Below are 23,163 nucleotides of genomic sequence, written 5' to 3' on the forward strand. Positions count from 1 at the left end.
CCGGTTTTGCTAGCAGAAAGCCTTTGCATAAATTAATCACCTTGACGAGAGAGTCGTTAAGGTAAAAGGAAAGAAGAAAAGAGGGTTTATCACCGTCCGCGCGGGACCTGGTCTTGGGCTGGAATTGCTTGTGAAGGATCCGTCGCTTCTGCCGCTTTCCGTTCCTCCGCTGTGTCTTTTTCATAGCTTGAAACCGAGGTGCTGAGAGAAGCGGGCGTCTGGAAGAAGCTGCTGCTTTTTCCTTTTTTCCTAGGATTTTTTATACCCCAAAAGAAAGAGGGGTCCCTTTATTGTATAAGTCCCTGATACATACATATTTCCAGACTTCCCAGAAATGAGTCATCCTTATCTTTTTGTCTTCTGGTGCCCTGCTACGTTCATTGTTTTTGGTCTCCACCCTGCACCAGGAGGCGACCTGATAAATAATCTTATCTTTTAGGTGTCTGTCAGGCATACATTGAGGTAAACATATGTTAATTGCAAGCAGGAAGAGAGAAGAAAAGAAAAAAAAGTGATTCAAGATTTTGTATTTTCAATTCCACGGGTATACATCATTTCACCCCGTGGCTCTTGAGTCAGTATTTTTTTATGTATATAATTTTTTACATGTATATATATATATATATACACACATCCCTATATATACACACATCCCATTTGGCACGGTTATGTCGTGTGTTTTTTTCATAATCTGTGCTGTACAGCAGGCCGATTCTGTCTCCGAGGTTTCCATTAATGGGCAACCGAGAATCCCACCATGCCTAGCACAGTTCTTCCCACCACACGTTTACCTAGCTCAAAAGCCAGAATATTGTTAACGTGTGTTTGGGGGGGGGAGGGGGGAATTGTGCTAAACTGTCTGTTGTACCACACATTTTCCACATCATACATACCTCACCATATCACATCACCTCACCCCGTGGGTTTTGAGGCTAGGGGAGTGTGTTTTCGGGATAAACACATTGATATATATATATATAAAAATTATAAATTTTTTTTTTCTCCAGCATTGAGAAGTTTTTGCAGCTAGGTATCTAGATATATTAGAGACATTTAACGGCTAAAAGGTAGCAGAGAGCATATATTAAAGGTTACAAAGAATCAACTTAATACATGTAAGGTATGTACATGGACAAAGCAATTGTGTCAGGTAGTGACTTTACAACATGTATAGAAAGAAAGGTAAACTATTGACGGTTACAGAATCTTAGCAATTAAATGAGAAAGAGAAGATGTCGATTATATATGAGAGCTAATAATGACAATAGCAATAGTAATAAAAATTATAAGAATGAAAATAATTATAAAATAAAATACAAGGCAATAATCACAAATACATACAAATCAAAGAAAGGTAAAACGTTGAAGTTTTACAGGATCACTTTCCCTCAAACCTGGGTCATGATCCCGGGGCATTTCTTATCTGTATCTGAGTCAACCTGATCAGGGGATAATGTTTGCTGAATTCGTCTCACCCGGACGCTGTTCAGCCAGGAAGAACAAATGCTGATTACACACGGTGAAAAGAAAAGGAATAAGCCAAACACAAGCAGAACATAAATCCATTCTCCTATATTATTTATGAAGGAAAAGAAAGAAGTCCATGTGGGAGATTGCCATGTTTGGACTGGAGTTTTTGCTATTGTGGTTAATTCTCTAGCAAGGTTTTTTACCACTTTACCATTATCATCTATTTTGAGACAGCAATTGGTCAGATTTAATTTAGCACACACTTCTCCCTCAGAAGCTAAAATATAATCCAGGGCCAGCCTATGTTGGTATACAGTATCTCGTAACTGAGTAACTTCATCTGCTAACAAGGGCAGAGCTTGGCTGGTATTGTTAGCAACCAATTCCACAACCGCTTGTAGCCTGATAATTCTATTTAGGTTATAAATTGGGTCACGTGCTCCATTAATAATTTCATAGGGATTCCATGTTGCAGGGTCATAATACTTAATTATTCTTTCAGGGGTCCATTCAGTTCCTTTCCACTTTTGTGAACCAGATTTTGCCACATTGAAATTTATGAAGGACCTTTTTGCTCTGGTCAGTTTTAGGTGCGGTGTAATTTTGTTAGGTAATACTTTAAAATAAGGCCTAATTACCCCCACATAACATGTTTCTGCCCATTTCTGTGGAAGCTTACGATATGCTTTATGTCCACAAATGAAATAGTGACCTTTAATTGCAAATAAGTCTCCATGAAGGAAACGCTTATCATAATAATGTGTCTCACTCTGGCGAGTGGGAGAAGTTACTGCAAGAAGATTTAAGTCAGATCGGTTACACAGCCATACTCCCTCCTTGGTTTTACATTTGAGTCGTGAATTCTGGGGCATGTCTGAATCATCCACTGAGAACCAATATTGCTTAAAAATAGCTGGACGTCCCGAGCGGTCCTGCCAAGCCAAACCATAATACATTTGTTTATGGCGTGGACTGTTACTTGTGGCACAAACCTCAGTCCTATCCTTAGCCAAAGGGCGTTTCGAGCAGTCTATGGTGGTGCAATTTCTATCTGTACAATGCCATCCCATAATCAGGGTGTATTTGCATTTGGAGAAACCTAGAATTTTTCCAGTACCTGTTTTAATATCCTGATCAGTCAGCTTTCGGCTGAGGCAAAATTCCCCTTCTGGGACGTGATGAAGGTCCCAGGCAGGTGAATCATTTTCCCAAACAACAGGAGTTTTAGTCATACGTGCCTTAGAATTGGGGTGCAACATCCATTTAGGGTGGACAGGGTGTGCCATCCAGCCATTGTGTGAATCCCTGATGTGATCCACAGACCCAACAATTTTTCAAATCCAGGACTGTACTTATATTTTGTCCCAAATTGAGGAAAGAATTTTTAATCCAGGGTTCGTGAATCAACGTATTCCTTGGCATACCAATCAAGGTTTTGCGCACCCAACCAAACATGTCACAAGCAACAGCAATTTCGGAACAATTAGAAACAAAATCATTTTCTTACAAATCACTGCGTGTAAGCCAAAAAGGTGGCTAATCTTCCGGCTGTGACATAGTAACTTCTTTGGTACCCAGTATCAGAGTAGCCAATTCTGAGACTGAGCCGGAGGGTTTCCTGTTTCCAAGAAATGCTGAAGCTGGTAAGCACGTCTTCCTTTCACAATACACAAAACCTAATTACACAAAAGGACCAAAGAGACACATTGGTTTCCAGAATACAAAGTAACCATTTACTGCACACAGACTATCCAATTCGTACTAATCTTGTGTTGTTTGTCATTCATGTCAGTCGCCACCCATGTGTTTGAATTCAGTGGATTCTGCAAAATTAATTTAATTCTACCTATGTTAGGTAAATTTACATAAGCAGTTGGTCCAGGTTGTAGGCGTTGTTTGAAGTTTCTGGGAGGCTGCTTCTCAGTGTTGTTATCTTGATTAGGCGACAGGGGAAAGAATGCTGTCATTCTAGGACATCCGTTCACACCCCACCTATTATTGACAGTGGTAACTGCATAATGAAGTCTTTCATGCCAATTACTCTCTTGAGGTCTAATGAGTCTTTTAAGTAACCCATTAGTTCTTTCCACAATGCCGTTTGCCTGGGGATGGTAAGGAATATGAAATGCCCAGTTAATATTTTCACTTTTTGCCCATTGCTGGACCAGGTGGGAAGTGAAATGAGTACCATTGTCAGACTGAATACTGGTAGGCTTAGGCAAAATTCCAAAGACCTTTTTCAGGAAAGAAACAGTATTTTCTCCATTTGCTTTTGCATAAGATTCTGCACAAGTTAACCCAGAGATAACTTCCACAATTACAATAACATATTGTTTGTTTCCTGACCTTTGGAAGGGTCCTATATAATCTATTTGCCAAGTAGACCATAATGTTTTACCATCTCTGAGATGTAAATGGCCATCGGTCAGAGGGTGTTCTCCCAACCAAATTTTACACAAATCACATGAGCAAATTATTGGTTTACATTGTTCTCGTGATACAGACCAACCACGAGATTGTGCCTCTTTATACAAATAAAAAATACCTGAATGGCCTCTCTTGCAATGAAGTCATTCTAGTAATTTCCCCCATTCTTGGACTGCACCTTGATTGAGAGCATCTCTGATTTCGATGACATTAATTCTTGCTAATGCATCAACTTGGTTGTTATATTTGCTGGCTTCATCTTTTAAACTGGATTGATGAGAAGGTATCCAGCCTACATGAAAATTGGGATTTTGTTTTGCAATTTGTAGAATTTCCTTCCATTTCTCTGTATGCCATACAGGCACTCTATTAATTTCCCAGTTATTATTTTCCCAAAATGTCACCCATTCTACACAGCCTTTAAATACAGCGAAAGAACCTGTATAGATATATACAGGTTCCTTAGTGGCTTTTTCTTTTACAAATACATTCAAAACAGCATCCAGTTCGCCTGCTTGTGCACTTCCTTCATCTTGATTTATTATTTGTTCGCCTGTGGAAGGTTTAATAGCAGCAGATTGAAAAAACCATACTTTTCCTTCCCTTCGGGAAGAAGCATCTGTGAACCAGGCTGTAGTCATATCACTTTTGTATTCTGGGGCTTCTTTAATAGGGCTAGGAGTTTTCATAATTAAATCCTTTTCATTTGTGGATTCAATTGGTTCTTGATTTTTGAGGTGTTTATCAGGACCTTCTTAAATTTGGAAAAGTTCAGAAAAATATTCAGTCTGGGTATACCATTTTCTAATTGTGCCTTTCTGAGAGATTCCTACAGGAGGTGGCTTTCCAGACAATACCTGCTTAATTATCTTAAAAGGTCCTTGCAGGATTACCTTTTGTTTTTTAATTATCTTGCTTATCTCCTTCAGCGCTGTGCTGACTGTAAGCAAAGCCTTTTCTAGGACCAAATACCGTTTCTCTGAATCCTTTAATGACTGAGAGTAAAACGATATGGGTCTGGTGGCTCCAGCTGGACCCCGTTGCCAAAAGTGATATGATAACGCACTGGAAGAAAAACCCCATTAGATTGTTTTCGGGTCCTCTGGGTGAAGAGGTCCCAGGGTTTGAAAGGTCTGTGCTTCTAGGAGGAGGAGTTTTAACGCCTCGTCATGGGAGTGATCCCACTCCCAATGGCGGTGCCTCTTTAATAAGTCATACAACGGCTTAGCTATGATTGACAGGTCTGGTATGTTGTGAAGGCTGATGTGAGCCTCACTGGAATAAAGTGGCATAACGTCAGTTCTTTAGATCCCCCCGTCACTCCAGAAATAGTGACGGAGTCTGTGCCTTTTTGATTCGATGGCACTAGGGTGCACTGTGCACCAGTGTCCACCAAGGCTTTATACTTTTGTGGCTCTAATGTGCCAGGCCATCGAATCCACACAATCCAATAGATTCGGTTGTCCCTCTCCTCCACCTGGCTGGAGGCAGGGCACCTCTAAGCTTGAGCACATACAGCATTGTCAGTATGTGCATTACTGGAGCTTGCATCCCCAGTACTCACACCTGATGTGCAGGGATCTTGAGTCACCAGCATTTTTGGATTGGGTAACTCTACACTGGAGACTTGAGCAGCCATCATTTTAGAAGGACCTCCTTTTGCCTTTGGCTTACTCATCAACTCAAACACTCGGTCCTGTAGGGCAGCAGTAGGTTTCTTGTCCCACTTTTTCATTTCCTCTCCATACTCACACAGGAGTGCCCATAGGGTCCCTCTTGCTGATTTCTGTTTCTCTCGATTCTGTCTCATAGGAGGGCGTCTCCTCTTAATGGCTGCAATGCGGCGTCCTCCGTCTGTCTGAGGATAAGGGGGTGAATGCCATTCCTCAGATGCTCTCTTAATAGCTGAGACCCAGGCCCGACAAGGGGCTATGACAGCATCTTCACACTCTCGTACAGTTTTAATCACATCACCCACAGTTGCATCTACCTCTGCAGGAACCCACAGCATTACTGATAGTGTATGATTAAAAGGTTGTGGTGCAGCATGCACAAACCTTTGCATCATAGGTTTAGGGCATGGTACGTGATAGGGATCTTCAATGCCATCATTATTATAGATCACGTCTCGCACAGCCAATTCTTCGAGATACCTGATAGCTTTTCCAAGTCTGGCTGCTTTGATCTGTGGGCAGTCTATTTCCTCTTTATAGGGATATCTCTCCCTTACAGCTGACAAGAGTCGTTTCCACAGGCTGGTAGTTCCAGCCTTTTCCCCAAATGCCCGATCAATACCTGCATCTTTGGCTAGGGATCCCAACTGCCTGGCTTCCTTCTGAGTTAATGTTATGGTAGCAGCCCCCTCATTCCAGCATCGGAGTAACCAAGAGAGGAGTGGTTCACCTGAAAAACGGCTGTAGTCTTTTCTCAGAGTACGCAAGTCTCTCATGGAATAGGGCTGAGCAGATTCTGAGTCTGAGTCCTCATCTGACTCTGCTCTAGGGAATGCTGTACGAGGAGAGGCAGTATCAGTATCCTCTGTTTCCTCTATCACCTGGTCATCTTGTTCAGACTTGGAAGGGTTACGACTCGTTTCTGATTTCCCTTGTTTTCCTTTTCTCCTAGTTACAGGGTTAACAAGTAACTGTGTGGGCTGAGGGGGAGAGGCTGAGGCATCTGCAGCAGTGGCAGCAGCAGGGCTTGCTTTCTGAGCAGCAGCAGTGTCTATGGGAGTAGACACAGCAACTGGAGCAGAAGCAGAAACACTGGCGATGCTGGCCGGCCTTATCTGAGTTGTGCCCTTGCGTGAGGGGGGGCGAGAAGCGGCTGGGGAGGCAGGAGTGGGGGTGCTCTCTGTACGAGGAGCAGCTCTCACTCTCCGAACAGCAACTCTCGGCCTCCGAAAAGGCATACTCAATCTCATTACTGTGGTTTTTGTGTTACTCCTCACCAATATATGAGAGAAATTAACAACACCCACTAAAAGATTGAGAGATGAAATGCTACTGTTACTAAAATCAGGTGGAGTCAGCCCAAAATACGATGGAATGGTATAATTTTCCAAATTAAAACTGGGAGTGTAATTACCAACCAAGTTTTTTATCTCTGTATGAAACACTACTGCACCATGCACCATGATATACACCAGTATTGAGGACAATATTGCAATGATGGTTCTTAAGCAACTCTTACGAATGAAAACCCACATAGCAGCAGCAATTCCAGCTGCGAAAAGACAGATTGCATACCCTAAATACCAAAGGTACGGCACGATTGGTTTAATCTCCAACCCTGTGAAATTTCCAAAGAACAAGGTCTGATTCCAGCTCAGGAAAGCCATTCTTTCACTGGAGTTGGAATTCAAACTGTTCAGGCAATTTAGTCAAAATTTAAACTGGACTCGAGCCAATTAGCTCGGGCCCCACGTTGGGCGCCAATAAATCTGTCACGGTTTAACACTGGCCCGGCGATTAAACCGAATAACAGACGCTCTCTATTAATGTCTCTCTCCTTGATAGAGAAAGGAGAGAGAATAAGGGAGAGAGACTTATGGGTTGGAAACTAAACTACACAACTTTAATGAAACAGTAATGATAAATAGGTAAAATTACTAAATATATACAAATGTACAGGAAAATGGAAACCACATTCCTCCCCCCTCTCCCCCAATAACTCTCACGTCACCACCGAGGCTGTAGGGCAGCCCTGGGAAAGTCCAGGCTGGACTCCTGGAGTCGGCAGCAGTCGGGAACCGGAGGCAGGAACACACAGATATGGGCTGGCACGGATCAGGACCACAGGCAAACGAACAGACAGGATCCTTCCAGGATGCCGGGTGAAGGAAGGGAAGCAGGAAAAGATCTGGCTCGGCCCACGTGATGCCTCAAATTTATACTGAGTGTGACGTATATGGGATGGAATACTCTGTTTGGTCAATTCTGGCATCTATCTTGTCTGTTCCTCCCCAAAGGAGGGCTCAGGTGGGGCCTCTTTACTCCTTCTGGAGGGTAAAATGTTTTCCTCAGAGCTAAGCAGTGTCCTTGGCTCTGCATACCAGTCTCTGGCAGTAACTATAAACATCAAGTGTTATCAATCCTAGAAGCACACACACTGCATGAGAAACTTGCTGTTAATTTCAGCAAATGCAACTACTTACAAGGGACTTAGCTAAAAGCAAAAGTACAGAAACAGAAAACCACCTTTATCCTGGCCCAAACCAGGACATTTGTGCTTCCGCCAATACTGCAAAGTTCCCATAATTTCCTGCAATTCCTTTTTATTTGTGGGTGCTTTTATTTCTCCCAAGTGAGAGAGAGTATCTTGCGGGATATTCCATGTCCCACCTTTCCATGTGATAGCTAGAAATTTTGTTTCTTGGGAGGGAGGTTGCCGTTTATCCTCAGGAATGTCTATTTGTAAGCTCGTTAAGTGCCCAATTATGGCATCATAAGCTGCTCTCACGGCTTGCTCATTTTGACCACCTATCAGCACATCATCAATGTATTGATAGATTTTCACATCTGGGTTATTTTTTATTTCTGTAATATTTTCCATCTCCTGCGATAGAGCATGGTGGGCAAGCGTGGGTGAATGTTTGTAGCCCTGAGGTAACCTGGTGAAAGTATATTGTACTCCATCCCAAGTAAAAGCAAAATATTTTTTTATCCTCAGAATCAATGGGAATTTGAAAAAACATATCTTTTACATCAAGAGAAGCAAGCACTGGGTGTGCTGCTTCCTGGATTTCTAGCACCAGATCTGCAATGTTTGGGACAGCTGCAGTTAATTTTTCAGTATTGGCATTCAGTCTTCTATAATCTACAGTCGTTCTCCACTTACCATTTGGTTTTCTTATGGGCCAAATCGGGGAATTATAAGGTGAATGGCAAGGCACAATGATACCTCTCTGTTTCAGGTCAGAAATTACTTCTCTGACACCTTCTTTTGCTGCTATGGGAATAGAATATTGTTTGACATTCGTAATTTTGCTTTGGGGGAGGCGAGGTGCAGTTTTTAATAGTCTAACTTTAAGAGTGGGAGTGCCAAAATTCCAAAAGCGACCGTTTTTGTCTCTTCAGGACCGACCAATCAATATGTCCATTCCTAACAGATTGTAAGGAATGTTGTCTACTATCATTTGGGTTTGAATTAACTCTTTGTCTCCCGGTAGCTTGAGGGAAACTTTAGCTGTCTTCTGCAACACAGGCTGTCCCAAAGCACCACTAACAAATATTGGTTTGAGCGAAGAATTAATACCACATTTTTTGGCCACATCAGATTTTAGTATGGAGATCTGTACACCAGTGTCTACCACAAATGTTACAGGGTAGCATTTTGGCCCAACAATGCACGTAAGTTCTAAAACCCCATTTTTATTCAAGACCAATCTTAGCACATTTTGCCAGTCTTTTGGAGGACTTGATATTTTAGGATTTGATTGTTCATAATTTTCGGACCAATCATTTTGATTTGTAGGGAGGATTTCCCAAGGTTCATTCAGGGGTCAGTAGAATTTACTGAACTGGGATCAGGATCTGTCTCCTCTCTCTGCTGTCTTTTTGCTTTCTTTTTAGTAGCAGAGAGAGGGCTTTTTAGTTTCCTGAATTATGGGAATTTTCAGATCTTTCCCCTGAATTTGACCTGGCAGGCCACTCTTCTACCAAGGCTTTTAGATGGCCGTAGGTAAAATTGTGAGTCAAAAGTGAAGGAGGGATGCCTTTTCGCTTAGCTTCCTCTTTAAGCTTTGCAAAAGGTCCCAATTCACGTAGTGGTGAATTATTTCTGTCTCGAGGGGGCCTATTTGGATGTGGGGTATTATTATTATTATTATTATTATTATTATTATTATTATTATTATTTCTGTAATTGTTATTTCTTCGTCTGCCTCCTCTATTTGCAACTGTCCAGTCACCCCGTGATTCCTCCTGCTGGTGGGGAGGAATTTGGGAAGGTCTGACAGCCGCAGCGGCATACGTCAATTTTTGGTTATAATTATAATTTTCTGGGGTTTGAAGAATTCTTACAGATGCAGACTTAGATTCGGGTGTCACATATTTGCGTCCAAACTTTGTTAATTCAGTAAGTAGATTGGACCAAGTATAGTCCGAACCTAATAGCGAATTTCTATTTGAATTTTCGATTCTAGCCTTGATCTGTAGGGCTAGATTTTGCAGTTGCGTAGGTAGCCCTCTGATGAGAATATCCATCCTCTCAGGTTTTACCTTTAGCATAAGTGGGTCCTCCTGATTAATCACCAGAGCATGGTCATAAATCATTTGGATCACACTGGCTTTATGAACATTGTCCAGTAGCTGGGTGAGACCCCCTCTCAATACATGGGGTTCTCCCCTAGCTATCGGGTCAGTGAAGCCCATATTATAAGCAGCTCGTTGGGTCAGGGACCATGGAGCTCTGGAATTACCAGTAATCAACATAACTCCAGGACCCCAGTGGCCTGACGCTTCTTTCTCTGATAATAATATGTGGTCTCCACCCAAAGATGAAACCCTTACCACATAGTCTATATCAGTTTCCATAGGTAATCTGCCAAATTGCCTTTTTAATTGGCTCAGTTCCAGAGGAGAATATGGAAATTCTTTATGAGTAATTTGTTCTCATCCTGTATCTAATTCACGTGTATGTTCTGCTCTTATTACAGGACGCAGACGCTTATGTGTTACAGGCATGCTTTCATCTTCTGAACTATCAGAAGTCTCATGACAGGAGGAAGATTGAGTAGAGGACTTCTCGCTCATTACAGCGAGCTGCTGGATTTTTTTCTCCAATGTATCAAATCTTTTAGCCCCAGTTTTTATAAATGTGCTGACCCATTTGCGTAATTCAGCCATTTCTCCCTCGGGCGGGTTAACAGCCTGAGGGGGACTGCCTGTTTTCGTGTTAGCAGCTTTTGGTTGTGGCTTTGTTTTTAAAATGGAGGGTCTGCTTTTCCCCTTTTTAGGTGCAAAACGCACTGTTTTTCTGTGGGGTCTTTCAGGAGAGACATATTCCCCATCGTCTGTAGTATATTCAGACGCAGATGTAGTACCTTCCAGCATCGGGCCAGGGTCAGCACTAATTTCAGAATTTGGCTCAGCTTCGTCAATATTTTTTAGGAGGTCCCCGAATTCTACAAACATGCCACTTTCAAGATTTTCCAATCTTTGGCGCATTTCTTCTTTCTCCTGCCAAATTATAGAGGCCAGGATAAAGAAGGCACGCGCGTTGAAAAAGTCAACCCCGAGTTTTTTCACTCGTATTTTGCAATCTTTGTCCAGAGCGGAAGGATTGTCTAAAATTTTTACAGATTTGGCAAGGGCAGTAAAGTCACCATTCTTATAATTTGTGTAAATTAAATCGTAAAGAGTATCCTTCGGGATATAGTTATGAGTTGTTAGGTGGTCCCAGAAGGGGCAAACCAGAGCATATTCACAGAATTCTTCCTCCTTATAGAGGGAAACAGTCTGGTTTTTACCTCCACTGGACTTGGCAGAACAAGCTATGGCCTCCATTTGTTTTTACTTTGACTTTAAGTTATTTTAAATTTCTTTAAGAGTTAGTTTTGCAATTCAGGCGTCAGACTAAAAGTAAGCTCTGATATTGTTCCTCGATTTGATCCTGACCGTGACGCCAATAAAAATGTCGTGATCCGCTTATTATTTTATATATTGATTATGAGGATAAATCAGCCTTATAGACGACGCGTGAGTTTACAAAATAACCAGGCTTTAGAATTTAAACGAGCTACAAGGGTTTATTTTAAACAGGGAAAGCCGGTTTTGCTAGCAGAAAGCCTTTGCATAAATTAATCACCTTGACGAGAGGGTCGTTAAGGTAAAAGGAAAGAAGAAAAGAGGGTTTATCACCGTCCGCGCGGGACCTGGTCTTGGGCTGGAATTGCTTGTGAAGGATCCGTCGCTTCTGCCGCTTTCCGTTCCTCCGCTGTGTCTTTTTCATAGCTTGAAACCGAGGTGCTGAGAGAAGCGGGCGTCTGGAAGAAGCTGCTGCTTTTTCCTTTTTTCCTAGGGTTTTTTTTTTAGAATCATAGAATTGGCTGGGTTGGAAGGGACCTCAGAGATCATCAAGTCCAACCCTTGAACCACCGTTGCGGTTGCTAGACTATGGCACTAAGTGCCACATCCAGTCTCTTTTAATATATCTCAAAGGAATGGAGAATCCACTACTTCACTGGGCAGCCCATTCCAATGCCTGATCACCCTCTCCGTAAACAAATTCTTTCTAATATCTAACCTAAACTTCCCCTGGCACAACTTGAGACCATGCCCTCTTGTCTTGTTGAAAGTCGTCTGGCAAAAGAGACTAACACCCACCTGGCTACAACCTCCTTTCAGGTAGTTGTAGAGAGCCATGAGGTCTCCCCTGAGCCGCCTCTTCTTCAGGCTGAACAGCCCCAGCTCCCTCAGCCTCTCCTCATAGGGTCTGTGGTCGAGTCCTTTCACCAGCCTGGTTGCCCTCCTTTGGACCCGCTCCAGGACCTCGATATCCTTCCTAAACTGAGGGGCCCAGAACTGGACACAATACTCAAGGTGTGGCCTCACCAGCGCTGAGTACAGGGGCAGAATCACTTCCTTGGACCTGCTGGCGATGCTGTTCCTGATACAGGCCAGGATGCCATTGGCCTTCTTGGCCACCCGGGCACACTGCTGGCTCATGTTCAGCTTCCTGTCAATCCCGACTCCCAGGTCCCTTTCTGCCTGGCTGCTCTCCAGCCACTCTGTCCCCAGCCTGTAGCGCTGCATGGGGTTGTTGTGGCCAAAGTGCAGGACCCGGCACTTGGCTGTGTTGAACCTCATCCTGTTGGAATCAGCCCAACTCTCCAGTCTGTCCAGGTCCCTCTGCAGAGCCCTCCTGCCTTCCAGCTGATCCACACTCCCCCCCAGCTTAGTGTCATCTGTGAATTTGCTGATGGTGGACTCAATCCCTTCATCTAAATCATCAATGAAGATTTTAAACAGAACTGGGCCCAACACTGATCCCTGGGGGACACCACTAGTGACCGGCCGCCAACTGGATGCAGCCCCGTTCAGCACCACTTTTCATACCCCAAAGAAAGAGGGGTCCCTTTATTGTATAAGTCCCTGATACATACATATTTCCAGACTTCTCGGAGATGAGTCATCCTTATCTTTTTGTCTTCTGGTGCCCTGCTACGTTCATTGTTTTTGGTCTCCACCCTGCACCAGGAGGCGACCTGATAAATAATCTTATATTTTAGGTGTCTGTCAGGCATACATTGAGGTAAACATATGTTAATTGCAAGCAGGAAGAGAGAAGAAAAGAAAAAAAAGTGATTCAAGAGACATATTTTGTATTTTCAATTCCACGTGTATACATCATGCTGTTATTCCTGCTTTAATGGTGATGGAAGGAGGTATGGAGTGCAGTAGAGTAGGTATTGAACCCAGGCTTCCTGAGTCCTGAGCTAGTGTCCCAGCAACTGGGAGGACTGTTTAATTCTTTTAATTGCTTAGTTGTAAATAAACCATTTTAGCCACCTTGGCCTTTTAGTACCCTTCTCCAGGCTCTGGGTGATGAGGTAATTCATTCTGCTTTCTGATGGCATTCACCTTGCTGCTCCTGTGGTTCAGAACAGGCTTTTTTCCCAGATCAAAAGGATTTTGGTTGGAATGAACTTTCTTTCCCAGGTTTCCATCATGCAACTCTCCAAGTTATCTGCTTCTTGCCCATAGTTTTCCTTATATTTTTCTGCCTTTTTCCCAACCTCCAGCAGCAATGTCATGGACAACAGACCAGCAGTTAAGCATCTACCAAATGAAGTTTTGTCTGAAATGGTTACTGGGGAGGAAAATAAGGGAAGGAGGAGCTACTGGAGCAGGGAGCCTGGCCTGTGCTCTAACCTGGACATAGAGGATTTTTTTCAAAGCTTTTTTTCCCTTCTGATTTTCACATCACTGTTTATGTCTGAATTCTTTAGTCTGTATTTTATTCTTTAGTCTGAATTTTGTTAAAAGCCTTCAGCACTATGTAACAAACTACAAATCAAACCCTGCATCCTTGAACATTTTCTCTTCTCACATCTTGGACAACCCTATTGATGTCAACAGATTTATGCCACAGCAAAGAAGAGCAGTTTTTGCTCTTCAGTGTTGGTACAACTTTGACTAATGACTGCAGGTTCTGGCCCATTGAGAAAATAACTCTTGAGAGTGAAATGAAGTGACAGAAACTTAGCAGTCTACATTTGCTAATTGGGGAAGTAGCTAAAGCTGATTTTTCCAGAGTTTTTCTGTTGCCTACAGTGACTCCTACTAGAGAAGTTTTTTTAGGCCCGCATTTTAATTGGGTGAAGGGCTTGGTAGTGATTTGGTTTCAGCTGTTTATATTAATTCTGCTGTGTGGTCTGTTTTAATTACTGCATTTCTTTTTTTTTTTATTTTATCCCTCTTACAGATAATTTTCAAGATCAGATGAAGCGGGAACTGGTGTACAGAGAAGAAATGGTACAGCAGCTACAGATTGTAAGTTTGCTTTCTTTGCTCAAAAAGTTAAAAATCATTGCTTTATGTTTTTTTAAAATTAACTCCACTTTTCCATTGTGAGCCAGGCAGAGGTACTGCTCCTGAGCACATTACCTTACACTGTCTGAGATGTAAGCACAAAGTTCTCAGCTAGTTTAGGGTCTGGTTACCTGGAGCTTGACTTTCATACACTAACCAGATGGGTCTTCATGTTTCAGCTCAACAAAATGTGTTGACCCAACACGCAGAGGTGCTGCTCCAGCGAGGGCTGAATTAGTTAACCTGAAGCAGTTAAATGTTTCTGCCTTGTAAGAATTGCTAAGGGGTGTGTTTCAGTCCTCAGTAGGGACTCGGTGTGAGGCCAGCTTTTCACTGGCAACTTAAACCTTAGGATGTCTTTTTCAGCTTTCAGCTGCTAGAAGAAGTGCTTAACTCATCAGTAAAGGATCGAGTTGCCAAAACACAGTTCAGTGCAGGCACATGTTGGTGTTTGGTCTCTTGCTTGCTATTTGAAAACCAAGAGGGACTCTGCCTCTGTGTTTTGGTGCAACTGGAGATCATTGCATACAAGTTTTGATTTTGAAAACCTGATGTCCTTTTTCCCTCAGATACTGCTTAGTGTGATTTTTATGAGCAGGGCATCGTAAGGAGTGAGGGGCTATCAGCTAATGCTTATTTTGTTATTGCTTTTTCTGTGATCAGTTTGACAGTATTCAACAGGGTCTTGGGTTGTTTTTTGTTTTTTTTTTTGAGGCAGACTTGCCAAATATCCCCACTTCTACAGATCAGCCCTGTGTTCAAGCATTTAAATTTTTTATTCTGCTTGTCACAGACCCTGTTGCTGAGAAGGCATTGTCCAGCCTTCTGGTGCTGTCATTTTCTAATTGATGGGTTAGGACATGAAAAAAAAAAACCAACCAAAAAAAAACTGAAGGCCAGGATTGTCAAACTTGTGCACCTATGTTTAGAGGCATTTATGAGTGGCCTTATTTTTAGAGCTGCCGAACATTCCTGCTCCCTGTTCCTGCTGACTTGGAAGATTTCAATGAGATGGAGGGTGCTTGAAAGAGGTTTTTAATGGAGGAAATTCAAGTCCAGAACATCTTTGAAGATTTTTTTTGTTGCTGCTGGTTTCCACTCTTTTCCTTTAATGCATCCAGTAGCTACTGTGTTCCACTTTGTCCCCCCAATGCCAGGCAAGGAGTTTGGCTTGAGCTGTGAATTGCACTGCCACAGAAGATGCTAATTAGGATGCCATCTTGAAAAGTACTTCCCCAGGCAGATCACCTGCCTGATTCCTGTTGTGATGGGCATTTAAAGTTTGTGGGCCCACTTCAGCCTTTATCTCTTGTGTCAACTGGAGCTAATTCTCCCTCCCTTCTCTTGACTTTGTGTCCCAGTTTTGAAGTTGCTTTCTGAAACTAGATATTCCAGACCTCCAGTGAGGGAGCCATGGTGGTTTTCCTGATTTATAAGAACTGGAGAAATCACAAGTTTCAGTGTAGTGCTTTTTCTTGGGCAGGAAAAGAAATATGATCATGTAACACACACCTGTTTCACTTACTGATGCAGACTACAGAATAGTCGTTTAATCATTAAACAGAGCTGCCTGAATGTACTTAACAGAGAATAGTTTCAACATTTTATGTACTGCACCAACAATTCAGGACCTCTTCATTCACTGTGGCTGCCTAAGTTTAGTTATCATTAATAGAAATGTTGTCTAATCCTCAGGAAGTTCTTCTTGCTTACATCTGGGTATCCCTCCAAGGATCCTCCTGGATCAGATTGATCAAAGGCTGTTTGCTGCAAATAACCAGTGTGGTTGTGTAAACTAGGTGCAGGAACTTTCAGTGATGTTTAGGTTGGTAACTGAAATGGAGTCAGCACTTTTTGATGTGATAATACCCTCCATGACATCAGTTCATCCATGTGGGTTTCTTTTGTATGGTTACACCTAGAATTAAGATTAATGAGCTGAATGTGCTAACCATGTAGCTCCTTCAGCCTTCTCAGGTTGTGGCATGGATGAATTAAAGCTTTTGGTGCAGAATACACAAAAAGCATTGTTACATCTGTTTTGGGTTGTTTTGTTTGTTTGTTGTTGGGCTTTTTTGTGGGGTTTTTTTGTGAGTTTTATTACTATATTTTATTTTTAACAGTTATTTTGGGTTTTGGTGTGTACCTGGGACACTCTGCTATTGCTTTACCACAGCTGTCCACACCTGATTTTCTTGTTAACACCAAAGATGAAAGAAAAAAGCAGAAGTGTTTGATGCTTATGCACATCTTAATTTTAATTACAGCTTCATAGGTGTATACCTTTGTGGTATTAAACTCAAAATTTATCAGTGAATTAGCCTCAGAACTTGGCTAAATTGCCTTTTTTTTTTCCAATTTTGCAAACATTATAAATGAACAGAGTCAGTTTCTTTTGGCTTTTCTCACCACTGAAAGATTATACAATTTAAATTGGTCCTTCCTGAACACTTGTGCATCATCATGAAGGCACCTCTTGTAACCAGTGAGTACCAGGGGCAGGTTTTCCCATCATGATGGTTTCACTCACCCTGAACTGGAATGCTTCAAGCTGCATAACTGGGTAGTCAGACCTTAAAAGACACTGCCTTGGAGCATCACAAGTATCTGGAATACAACAAGCTGGAGACTGAGCCTGAAATATTTAAACAAACACAATTGTATTTGAAAAACTTCATAGCGTGGACACCTGCCGTAACCTGATTGTTAGGCAGAAAGAATTGCTTGGAGATGGCTTGGATTCACTTCCCACCCAACCAGCAAGGAATGCTGCACGGAACGCGTTTTTTTTTTTCCTCCCAATTTTAGGGTGACATTGTGAAACTGCAATGCAGGAGGGCGATGATAAATGGGGGGGATGCTGCGAGGAGCTCCGGCGTGGGCTCCGGGTGCCCTCTGCTGCTCCCTGGCAGTCAGTGCACCCGGGAGGGATGGTTTAATAATCTTCATTAAAAAAAAAAACAAAAAACCAACAAAACCCAAACCCTCAGTGTTTAATCAATAGGGTTTTTATTTTAATGTACTGTCAGCTCCCAGCTTCTAAAAAAAACCCAATAATTTTATGGCTTACTGGAAGTCATGATATGATTCTTGCTCCTGGGGAAAACGGAGGAGTGTGTTGTGTTACATCCTCTGTGGTGGATGTTGGGTTCTTTGGAGGTAACCTGGCTTGATAGGTAGTTGGAGCAGTGGGGTGTTGTGTGGCCAAAAAACAGGAATTTCTGCTGAGAATGGAATTGGACAAAGTGTCTGGAGTAGCTACCAGGAAATATCACAACCTTTTTGTGCCAAGCTCTTGGCCAAGTGCCAGGAAGGAACTGGTCATCATATTTAATAAGAAAATGGACCTTGAATCACCAAATGCATTTTTCTCTTCTGCCTCTTTCCAAGTGCTGTCTCCCCAGTTGGCTTAGTATACTGTGTCTACTTGAAAGGATAGGTAAAAAAGGGATTTTTATATAGGGATTCAGGCATGGATTGTCTGGCTCCTGTTATTCACAAAGGGACACTGGGAAGAAATCTCCACTCAGCAGGTTGGGGTTCAGTTCTAACATGCCACACGTGGTATGGCCTCAGAAAAGTTCTCCTGCATTTGAAGAGTTGGTGTCTGTCCAGTGTGACCAGAATTCACCTCTCAGGACAGCCCAGCCAGCCTAAAGAAATACTGAGTCAGATCCTGTTAGAGATTCTCTGTCTGTCTGGTATTGTCTTCCAAGCAACTGTGTTAGTGGATCAGATTTTAAAAGCATTCATTTTCTTCCTAGCTGCCTGGTGGGAGAAAAAAATGAGAAGCAGAATCTCCAGCTTGACAATTTTTATGTTTTTGTGAACTCCTCTAAAACATTGTCACAGAGAAGTAGAGCACCAAGGAGAAAATTTAGCTGCAACCAGGCTAGATTTTCTTAATTTCCTTGCAGACTTTCTCTTCCAGAAGTAGTTTGTAGGTTCCCAGGAAGTGCTGACCTAATCTATCAGGAAAAGCTAAGGTGGTGTTCACCACACTGCTGTTGTGGGATGATTAAAATCAGGTTGTCATCTACCCACCTATTTTTAAACAGGGGGAAAAGGCAGAAGGCCTTTGAGAAACGTTAGAAATGTGAATTACTCAGGAAGTCCCTTGACTTTCCAGCTCAAGTGGAAAGTGTCGGTTTGGGTTGGTTTAATTTTGTTTGGTTTTGAACGGATTTATTCTGCCATGAATTGAATTCCTCCTCTCTAGCCTCACTTTGGGGCTGATAATAATGTTCAGAGCTCAAAACTGGAACTCCTCTGATGTCTGATGGCCTTCTACTCTCAGTGCTGCTTTGAGTTAAACTCTGCTCTCCAGAGGTAAAATTGATTTCCATCTCTGCATCATCTTTCATCCTGATCTTTAAAGATTCACAGGGAGTGTTTAAAAGAGGAAAATATCTACCATGTGGTAATATTGGTAGATCTTCAGAGGTATATCATGTTCCTCTGGGTCCTGCTGTAATTAAGCAAAGCATCAGTAGGTTTAAATCCTATTTTAGGTGGTATATAAAAAGTAGGTGCTTTGTATAATTTGCGTATTCATTATACAAACAAGGAATATGCACATTTTTATGTGTGGAGATGTTGGTCACTGCATGCCTGCCACTCCAAAAAGTGAGGAGATAGCAGTGCTCTATTAGGATTTCTGGTTTGCTCTTCTTCTGAAAGTGGTCCAGGTGATTTGATTGTTCTTGACAAGAACATTAGAGGCAAATACTGGTTCAGGAGTCCAGTGGCTCTTGAATTTCTTGAGCTGCATCTTGTGATGAAGTGCCTGTTCACTGACACCAAGGTGATAACAGGCATAAGAGTTTTTCTGGAAATCTGTGTTTACTATGCCTTGCAGACTCCAAGGCAAATTTCATTACCTTGCCCCTTAAAAAAAAAAACAAACACTAGATTTTTTGCCCATTATTTTCTTCTTCTGTGCTTTAGCAGTTGGGATGATACTGTCTGTTTCTATATGTTCTCCTAACATCATTTGATTTTTTTATGAAGTTCCTCCCCAGAATGAGGGATACAAATTAGGAATTTTGATGACAAAGGTGGCATACACATCCCTGACTGTGTACAGAAAAAGGGAGCTGACAAGTGCTATTTCCAGCAGGAAAAGAGTAGAAAATTGTGAAACTTTTATCTTGGCAAGGAATCTGGGTATGCTTTGTGTGAATAGGCCAGAGCTGTGTTGCTCTTTTTCCAGTGAATTCAAATGTTAAAGAAAAGGAATGTCTTGTAGAATTAATGGTTATATAAAAACAGACACAAAAGCTTCCTTTCCTTTAGAACCTGCAGAAATTCTGATCAAAAATGGATGCCTGTGTACCAGAGAGCCCCAAGGACAAGCCTTTGGCACTTCCATTCCTTCTCCAGCTGTCAAAGGCTCAGTGTCTTCTTTTTCTGCTCCTTAATCCCACACATCTTTCTATCCAGAAGCACCATGTGTGCTTAGATTGTAGCTTTCCAGTGGCAGTTCAGCTGCACATCTGTCTCCTTTCCTGCAGAAATATGCTTTGCATTTGGAAGGGCTGTCTTGGCTGGAGAGCTTTCTGACCGAGGTTTCAAATGCACCCTCTGGAAATGAGAATTGACTGAGTAAATAGCTGTAGTTCCACACCAGGTAACAGTGATGTGGGGTGCTTCAGGCAGCAGAAGTCAGGGTGATGCATCCTTGTGCACCCACCTCACCTAGGGATGGGATGCAAAGGTGAAGTCTTCAGAAGAGGACAGGGTATGGAAGCTTCTTTGATGTCCAAGTGTAGCAGGGATCAGGCATTCATTTCAGAAATAAATCCCCAATCCTAACTGCTTATCTACACTTTGCTTCATTTGGTTCTAATCCACATGAAGCATTAGGGAGAAATTGTTGAATGTGAGGGTGCTGAGCCCCTGTGCCAGGTTTCCCAGAGAAGCTGTGGCTGCCCCATCCCTGGCAGTGTCTCAGGTCAGGTTGGATGGGGCTTGGAGCAACCTGGGCTGGTGGGAGGTGTCCCTGCCCATGGCAGGGGGTTGGAGCTGGATGAGCTTTAAGGTCCCTTCCAACCCAAACCAGTCTGGGATTCTAGGATTCTATGATTCATATTGTGGAGCTTGCAAACTGGATTCCTTCTAGCTGAAGCAAAGGAGGATGTGTTCCAGGAACACACGTAGGAGCACGCTCAGTGATCAGTACCCAGAACCAGACCAGAGCTAGCCTGGAGAAAAAAACCCAACCAAACAAGAGAAACATGGTATGGACACTGGGTCTTTCTCCTTCCCCCTACAGATCTGCTCCCATTTGAGATGTATTCCTTATTAATGTTTACTCACTCACAAGAAGCAGATTGCTTGCTACTTAAAACCAAACTATCTGCACTTCTATTACTGCTGGAAGGGGTGTAGACACTTTGATGAGGGCCACACATTGGATCTTCATGGCTGTTTGAGCACTGATCCTATCCTGCATTGCAGTAGTCTCCATGGGTGTGCAAGAGGGGACAGTGTTGTCACAAAGAACCATAAATACTACTCCACCAGAGTTACCAAATGCTTTTCCAATGACAAAAGTAGAAGAGGGCATTATAGGCAACTTAACTCATGAAAGAAGTAGTCCGTTCCCTATTGGACACACACCTCTCCCAGTTTCCCCTCTTGCCAGAAGGGTGGAGAAACCAACAGGCAGCAGAGACATGCTGATGTGCCAAATATAGCAGAAAAGTGGATTAAGAACAGTTAATTTCTGACAGAGTGTACCCCTTTGCATTATCTAGGTCAGTACAGCTTGGGAGATGTCCTATATAGCTGGCAGCTGATGTTGCTTGTTGGCCTCTGTGAAGTGTGAGAGGGGAAGAAAGCAGTTGGTGAAGCATCCCAGGGCTCAGCTGAAATATGCTTATTCAGGCAGTTTGTTTGTGGCTCTTTTTGGAAGCTGATCCAGGCAAATGAATAATCAGGTAAACAGTTTCTTTACATCCTCCTCTCCCCCACGGTTGGGAGAGTTATCCAGCCTTTGGGAACGTAGTGCCCTGGGAGGCAGCTCTGTTAGGGGATGGGGGGATCTGGCAGCAAGCTTCCTGATTAAGAGTAGTCAGGCAAAACACCTGGGTCTTTTCAGGGCATCAGTGGTTTGATCCTCACAGTTCATCTGTGCAGACACAGGCTCATCTGTGCAGACACTGCTGCTGCTTTCCATCAGATTGACTTCCTTTCCTGAGAGATGAAAGGGTTAGCTCCTGAGCTGCAGATGCTCCTTTCTACCCTTTTATCCTGAGCCTTCCCTGCTCTTTTCCTTGGTAAGGAAGGCAGGGATGGAGGAGGTGACACTGCGGATCCTGCACTGTACACCAGCCTGGAGACACACTGAGCACAACCCACACAAAGGTCCTCACATGCTGTGGGCTAAATGTAATTAAAACCATAACAAAAAGGAATGTTAGGTGAATCATCAGTGGGTAGGGATGTAAATTCACATACTTCTAGTATCTTGTTATGTGTCTGGGGCAGGTCACTTGAACTCTTGTGCCTTTGCCTGTCCCTTTTGCCCTTTGTGCAGCTTAAAGCCTTGCTCCTGACTTCAGCCCAGCCTCTTCATCACCTTGCAGTAACTTTCTGGCATTATTTGTATTCTGGAGCAGGTCACTTCAGTGCCTAGCAGCACCCAGGAGTGTAAGGATGTAGCTTTTTCTGATCCAAACCTGAATTCCTCCAAGGGTCCTTCCAAAAGCATTGAAGAATAGTAAATTTGTAGTTACTTAGATTCCCGGCTATGGAGAAGTCTCAGAGTAATTTAGTTTTGTTGCATTCTAAAGGCCCAGCTTGGAAAAGAGCAGCCCTGTACTGTATTCCCAGTAGCCAGTGAGTACATCATCCCACTTTGTCTCTAAATATAACTATGATCCCTAATATGCCTATGTTCTGTTTTCCTGTAATTATTTGTTCCACTTCAGTAGCTTCCCTCAGATTGGTGCAAGTCAGAGATAACTATTATGAACTTCCTAATTATGGTGATATAAATATGTCTCATACTCCCAACCTACTGTATTTTGGTTGTGCAGAGAGGAGTGTTTGTTGCCTGCTCTGTTATAGACACCTGAATTTTGTCACCTCACAGGTAGCAGAATGGATGATGGCTTTAGTCTTGCCAGCAACTGATAGAAACCAAACATCAGAAGACATCTCTGACACTGGATTTTGAGATCTGTTTTTTTTTTATTTGGGTTGTTTCTATTTTATTTCTGCTTCAACATTCCTGCACTTCAGATTCTGAAGAGTTCCATCCTTTCATTTAAGGCCCTGTTTTACTAAAATAACATAGGGAGACAAACAAAACCTTTAATTTGCAGGGATTCCAGCTTGGAGGTTTTGTTAGCAAAACCTTGGTTTAAAGCAGTGGCTTTGTTTCTGTGTCATTGCAGATTCCCTATGCAGCAAGCTTGATCAGGAAAGAAAAGCTCGGTGCACACCTCAGCAAAAGCTAAAGGTGAGCTTGGGAAAGAGGAGGTCTTATTCTGCATGGCCCAGACATCATGTTTTTCTTTGCAAGGCATTGCAAGAATTAAGAGAGTTGTTCTGTTGCACAATGTTATGGATTCTGTTCTAAAAGTTCTGTCTGTGGAGGTAGTGTGCCACGTCTGCAGCTGATAACTGATATGTCTCATGAATGATGAGGCTTCACTGGGGTAGGACATGCAACTAAGAATTGGCAGTTGGGTGAATCCAAGCCTAATCATGCCTGAGAATGTGC

General features: G+C 42.7%; 1 protein-coding gene across 1 annotated transcript in view; it reads left to right on the forward strand.

Moving 5' to 3' along the window:
• SKOR2 (SKI family transcriptional corepressor 2) overlaps positions 1–22,897 on the forward strand; it is a 42,297-nt gene extending 19,400 nt beyond the window's left edge. Inside the window, exons 9-10 of the mRNA XM_030468379.1 lie at positions 14,326–14,393; positions 22,835–22,897. Coding sequence (XP_030324239.1) covers positions 14,326–14,393; positions 22,835–22,897 — 131 coding nt within the window. The remainder of the gene's footprint in view (positions 1–14,325; positions 14,394–22,834) is intronic.
• Positions 22,898–23,163: the final 266 nt, after the last annotated feature.

Source organism: Calypte anna, chromosome W (genome assembly GCF_003957555.1).
Source record: "Calypte anna isolate BGI_N300 chromosome W, bCalAnn1_v1.p, whole genome shotgun sequence".
Lineage (NCBI taxonomy): Eukaryota > Metazoa > Chordata > Aves > Apodiformes > Trochilidae > Calypte > Calypte anna.